This window comes from Pelobates fuscus, chromosome 7 (genome assembly GCF_036172605.1).
Source record: "Pelobates fuscus isolate aPelFus1 chromosome 7, aPelFus1.pri, whole genome shotgun sequence".
NCBI classification, from domain to species: Eukaryota; Metazoa; Chordata; class Amphibia; order Anura; family Pelobatidae; genus Pelobates; species Pelobates fuscus.
The window spans coordinates 20,725,616-20,741,543 of record NC_086323.1 but is presented as its reverse complement, the minus strand read 5'-3'; the positions used below and the strand labels follow the sequence as shown (position 1 = coordinate 20,741,543).

The window sequence follows — 15,928 nt, the reverse complement described above, 5'->3', positions numbered from 1 at the left end:
CATAGGACTTAAAAAGGTCCGCATGTCCTCCATCAACAACACGTCTTTAAAGCGTCCTGTCCTTGCCGGCGTGGTCGTGGGAGGAGGAGGAGGATGACTTCCACCTCTCCCCCTGTTAGATTCCCGTTGTGCTGTGACATCACCCTTATACGCTGTGTAAAGCATACTTTTTAATTTATTTTGCAAATGCTGCATCCTTTCCGACTTGTTGTAATTCGGTAACATTTCCGCCACTTTCTGCTTATACCGGGGGTCTAGTAGCGTGGACACCCAGTACAGGTCGTTCTCCTTCAGCCTTTTTATATGAGGGTCCCTCAACAGGCAGGACAGCATGAAAGACCCCATTTGCACAAGGTTGGATGCCGAGCTACTCATTTCCCGTTCCTCCTCCTCACTGATGTCATTGAAGGTATGTTCTTCCCCCCAGCCACGTACAACACCACGGGTACCAGATAGGTGACAACGAGCACCCTGGGATGCCTGTTGTGTTTGGTCTTGCTCCTCCTCCTCCACCTCCTCAAAGCTACATTCCTCCTCTGACTCCTCTTCCTCACAATCCTCTTCCAGCGTTGCCGCAGGTCCAGCAAGCGATGCTGATAAGGCTGTTTCTGGTGGTGATGGTGACCACAACTCTTCCTCTTCCTCTTCACGCTCATCTACAGCCTGATCCAGCACTCTTCGCAGGGCACGCTCCAGGAAGAAAACAAATGGTATGATGTCGCTGATGGTGCCTTCGTTGCGACTGACTAGGTTTGTCACCTCCTCAAAAGGACGCATGAGCCTACAGGCATTGCGCATGAGCGTCCAGTAACGTGGCAAAAAAATTCCCAGCTCCCCAGAGGCTGTCCTAGCACCCCGGTCATACAAATATTCATTAACAGCTTTTTCTTGTTGGAGCAGGCGGTCGAACATTAGGAGTGTGGAATTCCAACGTGTAGGGCTGTCGCAAATCAAGCGCCTCACTGGCATATTGTTTCGCCGCTGGATATCGGCAAAGTGAGCCATGGCCGTGTAGGAACGCCTGAAATGGCCACACACCTTCCTGGCCTGCTTCAGGACGTCCTGTAAGCCTGTGTACTTATGCACAAAGCGTTGTCCGATCAGATTACACACATGTGCCATGCATGGCACATGTGTCAACTTGCCCAACTTCAATGCCGCTATCAAATTCTTTCCGTTGTCACACACCACTTTGCCGATATCCAGTTGCTGCGGAGTCAGCCACTTTTCCACCTGTGCGTTCAGGGTGGACAGGAGTGCTTGTCCGGTGTGACTCTCTGCTTTCAAGCAAGTCAAACCCAAGACGGCGTGACACTGCCGTATCCGGGATGTGGAATAGTACCTGGGGAGCTGGGAGGGTGCCGTTGATGTGGAGCAAGACGCAGCAGCACAAGAGGACTCAGCCGAGGAGGTTATGGAAGAGGATGGAGTAGGAGGAGTAGAGGAGGTGGCAGCAGGACTGCCTGCAGTTCGTGGCGGTGTCACCAACTCCTCTGCAATGCCACGCATTCCTTGCTTGTCAGCCGTCAGCAGGTTTACCCAATGCGCAGTGTAGGTGATATACCTGCCCTGACCATGCTTTGCAGACCAGGTATCAGTGGTCAGATGGACCCTTGCCCCAACACTGTGTGCCAGACATGCCATGACTTCCTTTTGCACAATCGAGTACAAGTTGGGGATTGCCTTTTGTGAAAAGAAATTCCGGCCGGGTACCTTCCACTGCGTTGTCCCAATAGCTACAAATTTTTTGAACGCCTCAGACTCAACCAGATTGTATGGTAAAAGCTGGCGGGCTAATAGTTCGGACAAGCCAGCTGTCAGACGCTGGGCAAGGGGGTGACTTGGTGACATTGGCTTCTTACGCTCAAACAGGTCCTTGATAGACACATGACTGTGGGCAGATGAGCGGGAACTGCTCAAGGCGGGAGACGGAGTGGCGGATGGTTGAGAGGGGGCAAGAAGGACAGCAGTGGTTGACGTGGCTGAAGATGCTAGACCAGGAGGAGGATGGCGGCTTAGAGTAGGCGTGCTGCTTGTACTCATGTGTTGATCCCATAGGCGTTTGTGATGTGAGATCATGTGCCTACGCAAAGCAGTTGTACCTAGGTGGGTGTTGGACCTCCCACGACTCAGTTTCCTTTGGCACAGGTTGCAAGTGGCATCGCTGTTGTCCGAGGCAGACACACAAAAAAAATGCCACACTGCTGAGCTCTGCAATGACGGCATTCTGGTGGTAGACACAGCATGCGTTGATTGGCGTGCTGTCGGGCTGACCCCGGGTGCCAATGCATGCTGCCTGACTGTGCCACTAGCTCCCTGCGACGACCCCCCCCTGCTTCCAACTCATCTCCTCCTCCTCTCTGTCTCCCCATCTGAACTTTCGCCCTGTTCTTCTTCTTGCCAAGCGGGCACCCACGTGACATCCATGGACGCATCGTCATCATCAACCGCTTCGCTTGTATCTGACAACTCAGAAAAGGAAGCAGCAGCGGGTACAACATCATCATCATCACACCGTACCTCCATGTGTTTAATGCTGCCTGCCTGAGACATATCCCTGTTATCTACATCCTCTAGCAATAATGGTTGCGCATCACTCATTTCTTCAAACGGGTGTGTGAATAACTCCTCTGACATACCAAGTAAAGCGGCTGTGGTGCTAGTTTGGTGGTGGCGGCAGGCGGGTGAGTGGTATCTTGAGAGGTGCCTGAAGCTAAGCTGGAGGAGGATGGTGCGTCAAGGTTCCGAGCGGAGGCTGTACAAGATTGGGTGTCCTGTGTTAGCCAGTCAACTATGTCCTCAGAACTTTTCAAGTTCAGGGTACGTGGCTTCTGAAAACTGGGCATTATTCTAGGGCAAAAGGGAATCACAGCACCACGACCACGACGGCCACTGCGGGGTGGCCTGCCTCTGCCTGTCATTTTTTGGGGGATTAGTGGTACTATGCGTGCAAGCTACTGTGAGACCAGATATGATTGGCAATGTGAACTGTAAGAGTTCTGCAGAGCACACACTGTAGGCCTGAGACACCCGCTTGAAGACAAGTAACTGCTATTCAATCTATAACAGTGAAAAACAAATTTTGGTTTTAAAAGCACGCTATAGAGACACCAGATATGATTGGCAATGTGCACTGGAACAGTTCTGCAGAGCACACACTGTAGGCCTGAGACACCCGCTTGAAGACAAGTAACTGCTATTCAATCTATAACAGTGAAAAACAAATTTTGGTTTTAAAAGCACGCTATAGAGACAGCAGATATGATTGGCAATGTGCACTGGAACAGTTCTGCAGAGCACACACTGTAGGCCTGAGACACCCGCTTGAAGACAAGTAACTGCTATTCAATCTATAACAGTGAAAAACAAATTTTGGTTTTAAAAGCACGCTATAGAGACAGCAGATATGATTGGCAATGTGCACTGGAACAGTTCTGCAGAGCACACACTGTAGGCCTGAGACACCCGCTTGAAGACAAGTAACTGCTATTCAATCTATAACAGTGAAAAAAAAATTTTGGTTTTAAAAGCACGCTATAGAGACAACAGATATGATTGGCAATGTGCACTGGAACAGTTCTGGAGAGCACACGCTGAAGGAAGGACTGACAGAGCCGCTTGAAGGACACTGACTGGCTGCTATTAGCTTACACTGGAAACCTTTTTTCTTTGTAAAAGCACGCTAAAGAGACACCAGATATGATTGGCAACCGTCAAAGCACGCTGGCACAGGTCTGCAGAGCACACGCTGAAGTAGGCCTGACACCCAGACGCTTGCAGACAACTAACTGATCTTCTATTACAGTGAAAAAAAATGATTTCTTTTAAATCTAAAGCTTAAGCTATTGTAAAAACAGATATGAGTGGTGGCACTGGGCAAGAGGGCACAGTATCCACTGTGAACCTCACACAGAAGCTGGCAGGCAGGCAACTGCTCTTCTATTACAGTGGAAACAAAATTTTGGTTGTAAAAGCACGCTATAGAGACACCAGATATGAGTGGCAACTGTCAAAGTACGCTGGCAGGGTTGTGCAGGGCACACGCTGAAGGAAGGCCTGACAGAGCCGCTTGAAGGACACTGACTGGCTGCTATTAGCTTACACTGGAAACCTTTTTTCTTTGTAAAAGCACGCTATAGAGACACCAGATATGAGTGGCAATTGTCAAAGTTCGCTGGCAGGGTTGTGCAGGGCACACGCTGAAGGAAGGCCTGACAGAGCCGCTTGAAGGACACTGACTGGCTGCTATTAGCTTACACTAGAAACCTTTTTTCTTTGTAAAAGCACGCTAAAGAGACACCAAATATGATTGGCAACTGTCAAAGCACGCTGGAACAGGTCTACAGAGCACACGCTGAAGTAGGCCTGACACCCAGACGCTTGCAGACAACTAACTGCTCTTCTATTACAGTGAAAAAAAATGATTTATTTTAAATCTAAAGCTTAAGCTATTGTAAAAACAGATATGAGTGGTGGCACTGGGCAAGAGGGCACAGTATCCACTGTGAACCTCACACAGAAGCTGGCAGGCAGGCAACTGCTCTTCTATTACAGTGGAAACAAAATTTTGGTTGTAAAAGCACGCTATAGAGACACCAGATATGAGTGGCAACTGTCAAAGTACGCTGGCAGGGTTGTGCAGGGCACACGCTGAAGGAAGGCCTGACAGAGCCGCTTGAAGGACACTGACTGGCTGCTATTAGCTTACACTGGAAACCTTTTTTCTTTGAAAAAGCACGCTATAGAGACACCAGATATGAGTGGCAATTGTCAAAGTACGCTGGCAGGGTTGTGCAGGGCACACGCTGAAGGAAGGCCTGACAGAGCCGCTTGAAGGACACTGACTGGCTGCTATTAGCTTACACTGGAAACCTTTTTTCTTTGTAAAAGCACGCTATAGAGACACCAGATATGAGTGGCAATTGTCAAAGTACGCTGGCAGGGTTGTGCAGGGCACACGCTGAAGGAAGGCCTGACAGAGCCGCTTGAAGGACACTGACTGGCTGCTATTACTTTACACTGGAAACCTTTTTTCTTTGTAAAAGCACGCTAAAGAGACACCAGATATGATTGGCAACTGTCAAAGCACGCTGGCACAGGTCTGCAGAGCACATGCTGAAGTAGGCCTGACACCCAGACGCTTGCAGACAACTAACTGATCTTCTATTACAGTGAAAAAAAATGATTTCTTTAAAATCTAAAGCTTAAGCTATTGTTAAAACAGATATGAGTGATGGCACTGACTGTGCAAATGGGCAAGGCATCCAACCTGACACAGAAGCTGGCAGGCATGCAACTGCTCTTCTATTACAGTGAAAAAAAATGATTTCTTTAAAATCTAAAGCTTAAGCTATTGTTAAAACAGATATGAGTGGTGGCATTGACTGTGCAAATGGGCAAGGCATCCAACCTGACACAGAAGCTGGCAGGCAGGCAACTGCTCTTCTATTACAGTGAAAAAAAATGATTTCTTTAAAATCTAAAGCTTAAGCTATTGTTAAAACAGATATGAGTGGTGGCACTGACTGTGCAAATGGGCAAGGCATCCAACCTGACACAGAAGCTGGCAGGCAGGCAACTGCTCTTCTATTACAGTGAAAACTAATTATTTATTTTAAATCTAAAGCTTAACCAATTGTTAAAACAGATATGAGTGGTGGCACTGGGCAAGTAGGCACAGTATCCAATGTGAACCTCACACAGAAGCTGGCAGGCAGGCACCTGCAATTACATTACACAGGAAAAAATAAAATAAAAAGCAGCCTGATGTTATAGCCCTAAAAAGGGCTTTTTGGGGTGCTGTCCTTACAGCAGAGATCAGATGAGTCCTTCAGGATTGTAGTGGACACTGAATACCCTAGCCTAGCTATCAATTTCCCTATCTAATCAGCAGCAGCTAAACTTTCCCTCCTTTCACTAAGCATGCAGCTTCAGAATGAATCGAAAATGGATGCTGGGAGGGAGGTTGGAGGGTGTGGAAGGGAGGGAGTGCTGCTAATTGGCTTGAATGTGTCTGCTGACCGAGAGGCACAGGGTCAAAGTTTGCTCAATGAGGACGAATAGGGGGCGGATCGAACCGCCCATGTGTTCACCCGCGGCGGCGAATGCGAACACGCTAAGTTCGCCGGGAACTGTTCGCCGGCGGACAGTTCGGTACATCACTATTGAGCACCATGAGGGTGTGTGCCGTGCACCACCGGTATTGGAGGTGGTGTTGTCTGAGCAGGGACGTGAATGGCAGTAAGGATCTCCTCCATGCCAAGGTGCTTCCCGAGAGGTCTGAGTACACTGTAAGTAGCATAATCTCAAACTGGTAGGGTGTGCGATCTTTGATGGCACCATGGACTGCCCTCCTGTCCCCTTCGCTCAGAAAGCGGACTATTAGATCTCGTGGTGCTTCGGCTGGGGCCTTGGGTGGCTTGGGAATGTGGAATATGCCCTCCAGCTCCACCGTCTTGCTCTGTCTTGGGGTCAGGAGTGCTGCCATTAGGCGCCTTATAAAGTGCGGTAGTTCCGCTGCTGGCATGTCTTCGCTTATTCCACGTATTTTCACGTTCTTCTTGCGCCTTAGATCCTCCAGTTCTGCAAAGCGACGGTTGTGGGAATCGTTTTGCTTTTGCAAGCCCATTATTGCCTGCTGCAGGGAGGAGATTTGCGTTGTGTGTTCTCCCGTAGTGGATTCCTGCACTCCCAGCCTGCTTGACAGGCCTTTGATGTCCGTGCGGATCGCTGCCAGGTCCGACAATATGTTTGTCTGAAGGTCCGCTAGGAGGGATTTAAGCACATCTGTGGTGACAGGTGCTTTGTCTGGGTTCTGCATTGCCGGGTCCGGAGGCTTTATGATCGGCGGAGCTTCTATCTCATCCTCGAGGGAGAAGTCGTCGGAGTACTCCGAGTAGGCCTCGGGGCGCACGGCCATTTTGAGTCCCACCACGTTGTTTGCTTGGCGCAGGAGGTCTCCGATATGCAGGCCTGGACGCGGCTTGTCCTGTTTTAATTTTTGGGTTTTTCGACCCATTGCGGTGCTGGGATAACAGGTACTTTTCCTGGGGTCCCCAATTTGGCGTTTTGGGCTCTCCAGTGTGTAAAGTTATCGGTAAATGCCTGGAGCTCTATCTCAGTGCGGCCACTCTGCTCGGTTGCTTAGCTCCGCCCCCCATGGTAATATTTTTTCACACAAAACTTGCTTGGTATTGAAGTGGTAAAAAAACTAATCTTTCTTAGCTCCCCCAGCAGTTTCAAGTGTCAGTATCTTTGTTTATTTAAACTCTTCCTTACCTTTATACACATTTAGACTGACCTGATCTTTACCCCACAGTGCAATATATCTAATACAGGTAACTGATTGACGACTCACATTGTATAAGTGATTCTTTGCATGGAATCTAGGACTTGGAAGCAGATAAGAATTCAGTCTGCTATTAGAGCTCCACAGAAATCATACTCATAGTAATGTGTCTGAGTGTATAACAGAGCTCCACAGCAATAATACTCCCAGTAATGTGTCTGAGTGTATAACAGAGCTCCACAGCAATAATGGTCCCAGTAATGTGTCTGAGTGTATAACAGAACTCCACAGCAATAATACTCCCAGTAATGTGTCTAACTGTATAACAGAGCTCCACAGTAATAATACACCCAGTAATGTGTCTGAGTGTATAACAGAGCTCCACAGTAATAATACTCACAGTAATGTGTCTGAGTGTATAACAGAGCTCTATAGCAATAATACTCCCAGTAATGTGTCTGACTGTATAACAGAGCTCCACAGTAATAATACTCCCAGTAATGTGTCTGAGTGTATAACAGAGCTCCACAGCAATAATACTCCCAGTAATGTGTCTGAGTGTATAACAGAGCTCCACAGCAATAATACTCCCAGTAATGTGTCTGAGAGTATAACAGAACCCCACAGCAATAATACTCCCAGTAATGTGTCTGAGAGTATAACAGAACCCCACAGCAATAATACTCCCAGTAATGTGTCTGAGTGTATAACAGAGCTTCACAGCAATAATACTCCCAGTAATGTGTCTGAGTGTATAACGGAGTTTCACAGCAATAATACTCCCAGTAATGTGTCTGAGTGTATAACGGAGTTTCACAGCAATAATACTCCCAGTAATGTGTCTGAGTGTATAACGGAGTTTCACAGCAATAATACTCCCAGTAATGTGTCTTAAAACTACAATAAATGTGTTTAGAAATCAGTCTGTGTAAATAAGATACATTGTTTTCCTTCTAAATTACATTCTAGTTGCATAAATTGTTATTAGTAAGTCACCTAAAATTTCTCAGAACAGCCCCACTCCAAGCCACACCTCCATCGTGCACACCCCTATAGTTACATTGCCCCCCTTTGTCCATATGAAATGTTGGGAAGTATGTGTTTACACAGTAACTTCCTGTGCTCAAGTCTTTTGTGCTTAAAACACCAATCATTTACACCCACCTGCGGGTAAGGACCGCCCATCGTAGAATGTGATTGGTTTGGCAAGCTCTCTGGATATGACAGGAACAGGAGGATATAAACGGATGCTCTCCTTGATGCACATGGTGGTATAAGACATTTTGCTCAGGTCGTCCCTGGGAGTTGGATATCAACGAACATATCATTCATCATTAAAAAGGTTTTTGTTTGTGCCATAAAATATGAAGCACATTCATTTGGTTATTTACTCAGTCAGGAGATAACATGAGAAATATTCATGTTAGGCCAAAATAATCAAGCAGAACCTAACAGTTTGTTTGCTTTACCATTTACCAAACTTGTACTCTAGATAATTCCTTACAATTAATGGTGACGTGAATAAACAGTCACCCTGTACAGCCAGGTTTCATTTTAAGGGATTTTATTAGGTAAACTAATACAATCTGAGTGAACTCTAAAGACTAAAAAGAAAAACAAATACGGGAAAAACACAGGTGGAGTAAAACCACGGTAAATAGCGAACGTCAGCAAGGGAAATCTAAATATGTATTTATATTTCCGGTGGAGTGCACAGGTGGTTTAAGAAAGTAGAGTGTGTAGTTTCTGGCTATTCCACCACTCAGAATATATTACAGAATCCCATCTCCAGTAAATCACATTACATACAATGAAAATCTAGATTATTTGTATCCCTAAACATACCATTCCATGGTATCTCTCTTTCCTAAGATCTCTCTGATCTCTTCCCTGCACTTCTGTTGGTGCTCGGGGTATTTAGCCATACAGTATAAGATCCAGGAGATCCCACTAGCTGTGGTATCATGTCCCTCAAACATGAAAGTGTCCACCTCGGCTCGCAAGTCCTCATCTGACAGACCCTGGCCTTTTTCATCCTGGAATACGCAAATAAAGATAATTGTTCACAGTTTGGAAGAAATTGCAATTAAAGGATTCATATTTGGTTAACTTAGCAATATGAATAAAGCTTGGATATGTTCCTGCATATATTGGAAATATATCTCACTATGTGGAAATTTACCTTATTTTGTACTATTTATGGAGGTGAATAATTTATGCTCCTATACAGAGCGTACAACTCTGTTCGCAATCAGCAGAAAAGAAGTCATAAATAAATGGAGAAATGGAGTCTTTATAATCTAATGTTGATGGGTCTAATCTGCTATACTGTCCATTGTTAACCTTATCTCAATGCTACTGTTGTGTCACTGGGTAGAGCCCAGAACATTTTGGCCAAAATAGTCAAGCTGAATGCGTAGTTCAATTGAAAAACTTTGAATTCCTGACAATTTGCAATTTAAGGAATACGACTACTAACACTAAAAACTTCAATTCAATATATTCCTACTGTTGGAATTCAGCCCAAATAAACACATCACATTTTTTTTTTTTTTTTTTAATGGGAAGAGGTAAATATATTTTTATAAAATCTTTTGCATTTCCATACACTTAATAATCATGTACAATAATAAACTTTATGAATCACAGTAACCAGTAAATATTTTTAGACACCGTCAATATATCTGACAAACGGAATGTCATCTTTACATTTTGAATTATTTCCACCACTGAGATACTCCACCCATTTGTTGGAGGTGATTATGGTCGCATAGATAGAGGATTAGAAATATAGCTTCATTCAGATATCTAAGGTTTTGTCGTTTTTTCGTCTTATTATTATTATTATTATAATTAGTTATAAAATGTTAACAAATTCTGCACTGCTGTACAATGGGTGTTAATCCCGTGTCATACAGTCCATCAACTATGTCTAAATCTCATCGATTTAAAGATATTGAATTTTTTTTTTTCCAATTCTTTATTTTGGTTGTGCATGAGAAGTAACATCATACTGGCAGTCTTGACAGCATAACAAGAGGAGAGATCAATGTTCAGTATTCCAGACAGGTAATCTGCACATATTTTTTTTTTTACAATTCAAGCTAAATTGAAAGAGGTATGCAAAGACAGGCTTATAATTAAGTATAACAGTCTACGATATACGGGACAAGTTGATATTGACAATTTTAATTACACTTTTTCAAAATAGTTTTAGGAATATTGACCCTAGTAGTTTTTTTGTATCCCTACTGATCACTGAAAACACACTGGAAACTTTTACTTAAAGGGTTACTCCAAGCTGCAAAACAACTGCACCCCTCTGCAATAGTTATGGTGTGAGGAGTACTCCGTTGCCATTCGCCAATAATGAGACAAACCCATTTGAATCAGTTTGCCCTCTTACCCGAGTCCCGCTGGGCACCAAGGAATCTCTAATGGTCAGTGACATGTATCAGACTTCTGCAGAGCTGATGAATGTGTTGGTCATTCATTGGTTAAGCAGGTCAGCAGTGCTTTTTCAGCCAAGGAATGACACTCTGTGCATAGAACTATACAAATACTTGACATAAGCCAGCCCGGAATTATTTTTCTGGGCTAGCTAATGACATCCCAATGACACTGCTGGTGGTGGCGTTACACTCTGTATGTGCAGCGTTTCATAACAAAATCCACACACAGACACCAGATAATATGAACATTTCAAAACATTAAAGTTGTTATGGTGCTCGGAGGAACCCTTTAACGGTGATATATTGTTACTATTACCTTAGCACAGAGCAGGATGTCCAGGAAATCAGGGTGTCTCTTCTGCTTCACTTTATCCATTTCTTCTCTATTTTCCAAGAGTTTTTTTCTCTGCGCAATTACATTATCTATCTCGCAATGATACGTTTGATAAATTTTAAAAACAATAATTACAAAAAACAAAGAAACTGATATTTAATGTATACAGAATGTACTTTGTTAAACAGGTTGTATCTCTTTTCATGCAAACTAGCAAAAGACAGAAATTAAAGGAATGTGTCAAGCATGTTAAATTCTGGTTTTGCAGGCAGTAGTATGACAGTCTAGATCTCATGGCTGATATCTCCGCGTTTGAATCCTTGTAATTTGGTGTTCCTGGGTATTATTAGGATTAATGATAGCCTGGTCAATAGGAAGGCTCGAGTTGCCTTGATGCTTTCAGAGGCAGTCTGAGCATTAAGAAACAGGACACTCTGGGAACAGGGCTAAGAAGGATAAAATTGCTAGCTTAATAAAATGCAAACCCCAATCCTTTTTAAGATAATCAGTAACACATAAAAAAAATCTATCTCTATGTCATGATGATTTAATTTTTTTTATAGTCCTGCCATATTATTGCTCTTTTGTAAAACACAAAAGAAAAGAAAACAAAAAAAGCATATTTTTTTAAAGCATATGTTACATATTTTAAATTTTTTAGTTTTTAAATTTAGATGTTTTACAGCAAAGTTTGATTTCTCATTAAGAGACTCAAACAATAAGAAGAAAATATTGAATTAAAACGTACACATCCTTTTTGAGGACAGAAAACATCCCACAGTTTAAAGGAAGGACAACATTTTTTCATAGACAAATAAGACACCTGCATGGGGACAAAGTATAATGAGAAACTTACGGCTTACCTTGAGGGACCCTATCTCCAACCAAGAAGTGTTAATACAAAAACGGTGAAAATTAATACTCTCTCTAGTTTTTCCAGATGGCATGTCTGTTGTGAACATTTTATTTAAATTCAATGATTATGAGAAGAAGAAATGCCTTGAGCCTACCTGTGTGCTGATGGGCAATCTTACAGGCTTTGCGGAAACGAAAGCCATGTGGACTCAGATAATAAATTAGGTCACTGTGATAGGGAAATGTTCGGGTTCTGTGATGGGTCAGAAAGGAGAGGTCATATACAGCACGGATGTAGGCGTCATCTCTGCAAAGGTAAGATGCAGACCATAAATTAATATTTAGAGCTGGAGTAGACAGGAAGATGTCAAGGTGATGAACATGCTTGGAGAATGTAATGAGATAAAATGAATGGATTTGGAGGTCATTTTGAGCAACAAAGCTAATGGTACTAATGAGAGTCAAGGAAGATGTCTGTGAATAGCTGGGTTTTAAGAGTTTACAAAAATAACTGAGGTAGATGGCTCATTCATTGTATGGAAACATGAGAAATCTTAAGAAAATGGGGAGAGGTGAAGATTATTAGGGATGCAAGTAGAGAGAAGGAGTCTCTCCAGTCTCTAAATAAGTGCTTGAGCAGTACGAAACGACTAAGGCATGTGGTGTCCTCAAGTCAAGATATTTTTGATGTTTTCATGTGCAATATTTCTCTATATCGTTTTTTTGGAATAATATTTTTTGACTATCAATAAAAGAAAGAGTTTTATCATTGAAGTGCTGTTGGTTGTCACATGTTGGATGTTCCCCCCCATGTGTTGTACAGGCTGATACACTGCTCTCGTATCATTGTCTATTGGAGTTTAGCCCTTAGCTGGTAAGGTGAGTACACCGTATCTTTCGTTTTACTTGTAAAATTATTTTAACTTTCACTAGCTAACTTACCCTCCCTGCATCATAGTTTAAAAACACCTCAAATCCTAATTTTTGTCCTCTTTCTAGAACACCAATACAGTCAATGGCAAATTAAAATCACATGTCCATCCTGTCAATACCATTTTCTAATCCATATTATTTCCCCATCATTGTTTTGTTTCTGACTTACTGTTATAAGAAAAGGTTGTATTAATCTCTCTATCCTCATGATAACCATTTTTCACATTTATGTATTTGGGCTGAGTTACAGTTTCATAGACAGTTTTAACACGTTATGTGTCAGAGAAGAGAATAAGGGATGTTCACATCAAGTAGATCATTTATCTTTCAAAGTACATTCAGGTAGAGATTTCCCTTGTTAATTATCAGTTAACCATTTGCCTATGCACTTTAACTATGTTATACATCATTAACAGTCATAATGAAATCTATAGACAACCACGTTTAAACACAAAACAGAGAGAAAGACCTTAGTTAGTATTATTACAGTTCGGGGGAGACAAAAGTATTTTTATTTTATTTATAGAGAATGATCACGCATCAACTTTAGTGGAAACCGTTCAGGAGTTTTTTTTTCAAGTAATAACTTCCTTGTTTCAATATTTTTGGATAAACTTTTAAAATGATTTTTTTCAAAAGATTTAAATATAAAAATGTATACATAAAAATAAAAAATATATCAAAACAATGTCAAAACACTAAAATGCTTTTCAACATATTAAATCATTTAAAAGTTTATGTAAAAATATTAAATCATTGCAAAAGCTTATCCAAAATGATATGCTGATCAAGGCTATAGACTACGGAGTAGATACTGATTCTAATGAAGTTAGTTTTCAGGAATTCCTTCTAAATTCTAAATCATGGATGCTAATCAACTATCTCTGGTCTATTGTGGCCAATGAACACCATATTGTTTTTTTTACATTCTTAGAATGTCAATAATAGCTACATCGCTGGACGTTTTGGATAGATGAGCGGACTCACTTGTCAGTCTGGCAGTTGCTCTTGTAGCTAAAGGCACATTTCATGATGCTATCCAACGCCATCAAGCTCACGTGCTGAAATAACTCCACAGACTGGCCCTTACTGCAAAGAGGCTCCCAGTTACCCTAGAACAAAATTGCAATAATGAAGGATATAAAGCACAATAATCAACTGATGGGGAAGCAGTGAGCAATATCTCAATCACAACTCCTGAATGTTATGAAGCATTGCGCACACGTTATAGAATTCGACAGCGGAAAATACATTAATTGTATATGTGGGGTATATGCCAGTGATGTCACACAGCAGAATTAATTGTAAACCAGCAAGACTTTCATTTGTTTGCAGATGTAGTGACACGAAGTAGAGAAAGAAGGTGGTACATTAGATAAGCTAACCCAATATTAATTAATAACCCTTTGAATTTTACATGATTCAAATTTTGAAAAGAGTTCCTTCCCTTCCATATCTCTTGGTGAGTCTAGAAATGTGGATCTTGGTCATTATTATTGATTTCATCAGATATTGCAGACCTTCTGAATTATGTTACAATGTGTAGTCCTCACCCACCAGCATGACATTTGTAGAATCAGAGATCAATTTGATATAAGGTTTCAATACATCATAGTGAAACCCTGGGGTGAGAAGCCTGCGATGCTGGAACCAAGTCTCTCCAGACAAAACCAGCAGCCCGTTCCCTGCAACAAATGACAGATAACAATTTATATCAGTTTTTACATGGTATTTTCCGAGTTTAATGACTAGGGTAATTCTTTACCCAATGCAGTTATATCTATATGTAACTATCAAACTCTTTTCTATGACCTCATTGTAACGGAGCTGCAATAATAAAATCCAAAATCTCCACTGGTGTTCTCAGAAGCTGGAAAAGAAGTACAGTTTAGCAGATATATCCCAAACCCCCAGTAACCAACCGACACACAATTCTGGGAGTCAACTGGTTTATTCAGAGCCACACACGGCCTTTTATGCAAAAGCCCCTACAAGTTTCCCATACAAGTTAACAGGGTAATCCTTCCCATGATCCTCTGTGCCTGAGAGATAATTACCTGGAAAAAAAACATAATTAAATTATCTCTCAGGTACAGAACAATCTAAACTTTTTATGACACCCCAAAACACACATAAAACAACCATGTACACCCTCAAGTCTTATATCCCCGGAAAGCCGAGATCGGAGCGCACAACATATCAGAAAAGCGCTCAGATCCCACGAAAACAGCCAAAATGCGACCGGGGTAAAGTTTTGACCGACTGCACATGTAGTTCAATAGAATCTGGGGTAGCGGTCAGTCTCTTTCGGGAACATGAAAATGCACAAAATACCAAATGGATGCTTTCACCCGTATGCTAATTGTGTGCCCCTCATTCGTAGGAATGATTCCACTGAACAGTGTTCTTCTCAGATGTATAGAAATGAATGCAGGCGGAGATGGAAATTCAGCGGTGTTTGTGAGGTTGAGTGTCCAATTTTAGTTCCATGCACTCGATGACCAAACACCGCTGCCTGCATTCGCCGGAACAAGATGGCCACTATCACGTGATCACACATACGAACGATGGCCACCCAGCCGACCATTTAAAACACTGAGGTGTGAACCATTATGGAAGTGTTAAAAGGGGTGATGCAGGTTGTGGTGGAACCAGCCTCGCCACTGGCCATTGGAGAAGACTGATTGCCAGCCTCCTGCCCTGTGACTATGGTCCCATGTTGAAATGCTTGATTTTCCCCGGCAAAGACCCGAAAGCCGGGTCATTCTGTACTTTCCCTATGTGAGCAGTGTTACCCCAGATAGCTATGCCATAGAGCCCATTCGTATAGCGAAAGACTATGTGAAAGACTTTGGCTCCATGGCAATTGAACTGTATGTATGTGATCTGAACGCCATTCAGTCATAATGTGTGCTCAGATCTAAGCTATCTGGGGATATGTTGAATGTACCTGTTATATGTAATAGCTGCACAGTTATATATTTTTATGTATTTTATTGTATTTTGCTACCATGTGGCTAATGGAGTTTTGCCTCTGTCCTTGGAGATAATTGGATTACTTCCAAA

At 42.5% G+C, this 15,928-nt stretch overlaps 1 protein-coding gene across 4 annotated transcripts in view; it reads right to left on the bottom strand.

Moving 5' to 3' along the window:
• Positions 1 to 15,928, bottom strand: part of LOC134568997 (cytochrome P450 4B1-like) — a 100,223-nt gene that overhangs the window by 14,426 nt on the left and 69,869 nt on the right. For 3 of the 4 annotated variants that reach the window (XM_063427771.1, XM_063427770.1, XM_063427772.1), the window contains 6 exons: positions 14,420 to 14,547; positions 13,850 to 13,974; positions 12,085 to 12,236; positions 11,057 to 11,163; positions 9,134 to 9,324; positions 8,453 to 8,586 (listed from right to left, as the gene is read on the bottom strand). In XM_063427771.1, coding sequence (XP_063283841.1) covers positions 8,453 to 8,586; positions 9,134 to 9,324; positions 11,057 to 11,163; positions 12,085 to 12,236; positions 13,850 to 13,974; positions 14,420 to 14,547 — 837 coding nt within the window. Of the gene's footprint in view, positions 1 to 7,179; positions 7,386 to 8,452; positions 8,587 to 9,133; positions 9,325 to 11,056; positions 11,164 to 12,084; positions 12,237 to 13,849; positions 13,975 to 14,419; positions 14,548 to 15,928 lie in introns of those variants that run through there. The other variant, XM_063427773.1, reaches the window with a different exon arrangement.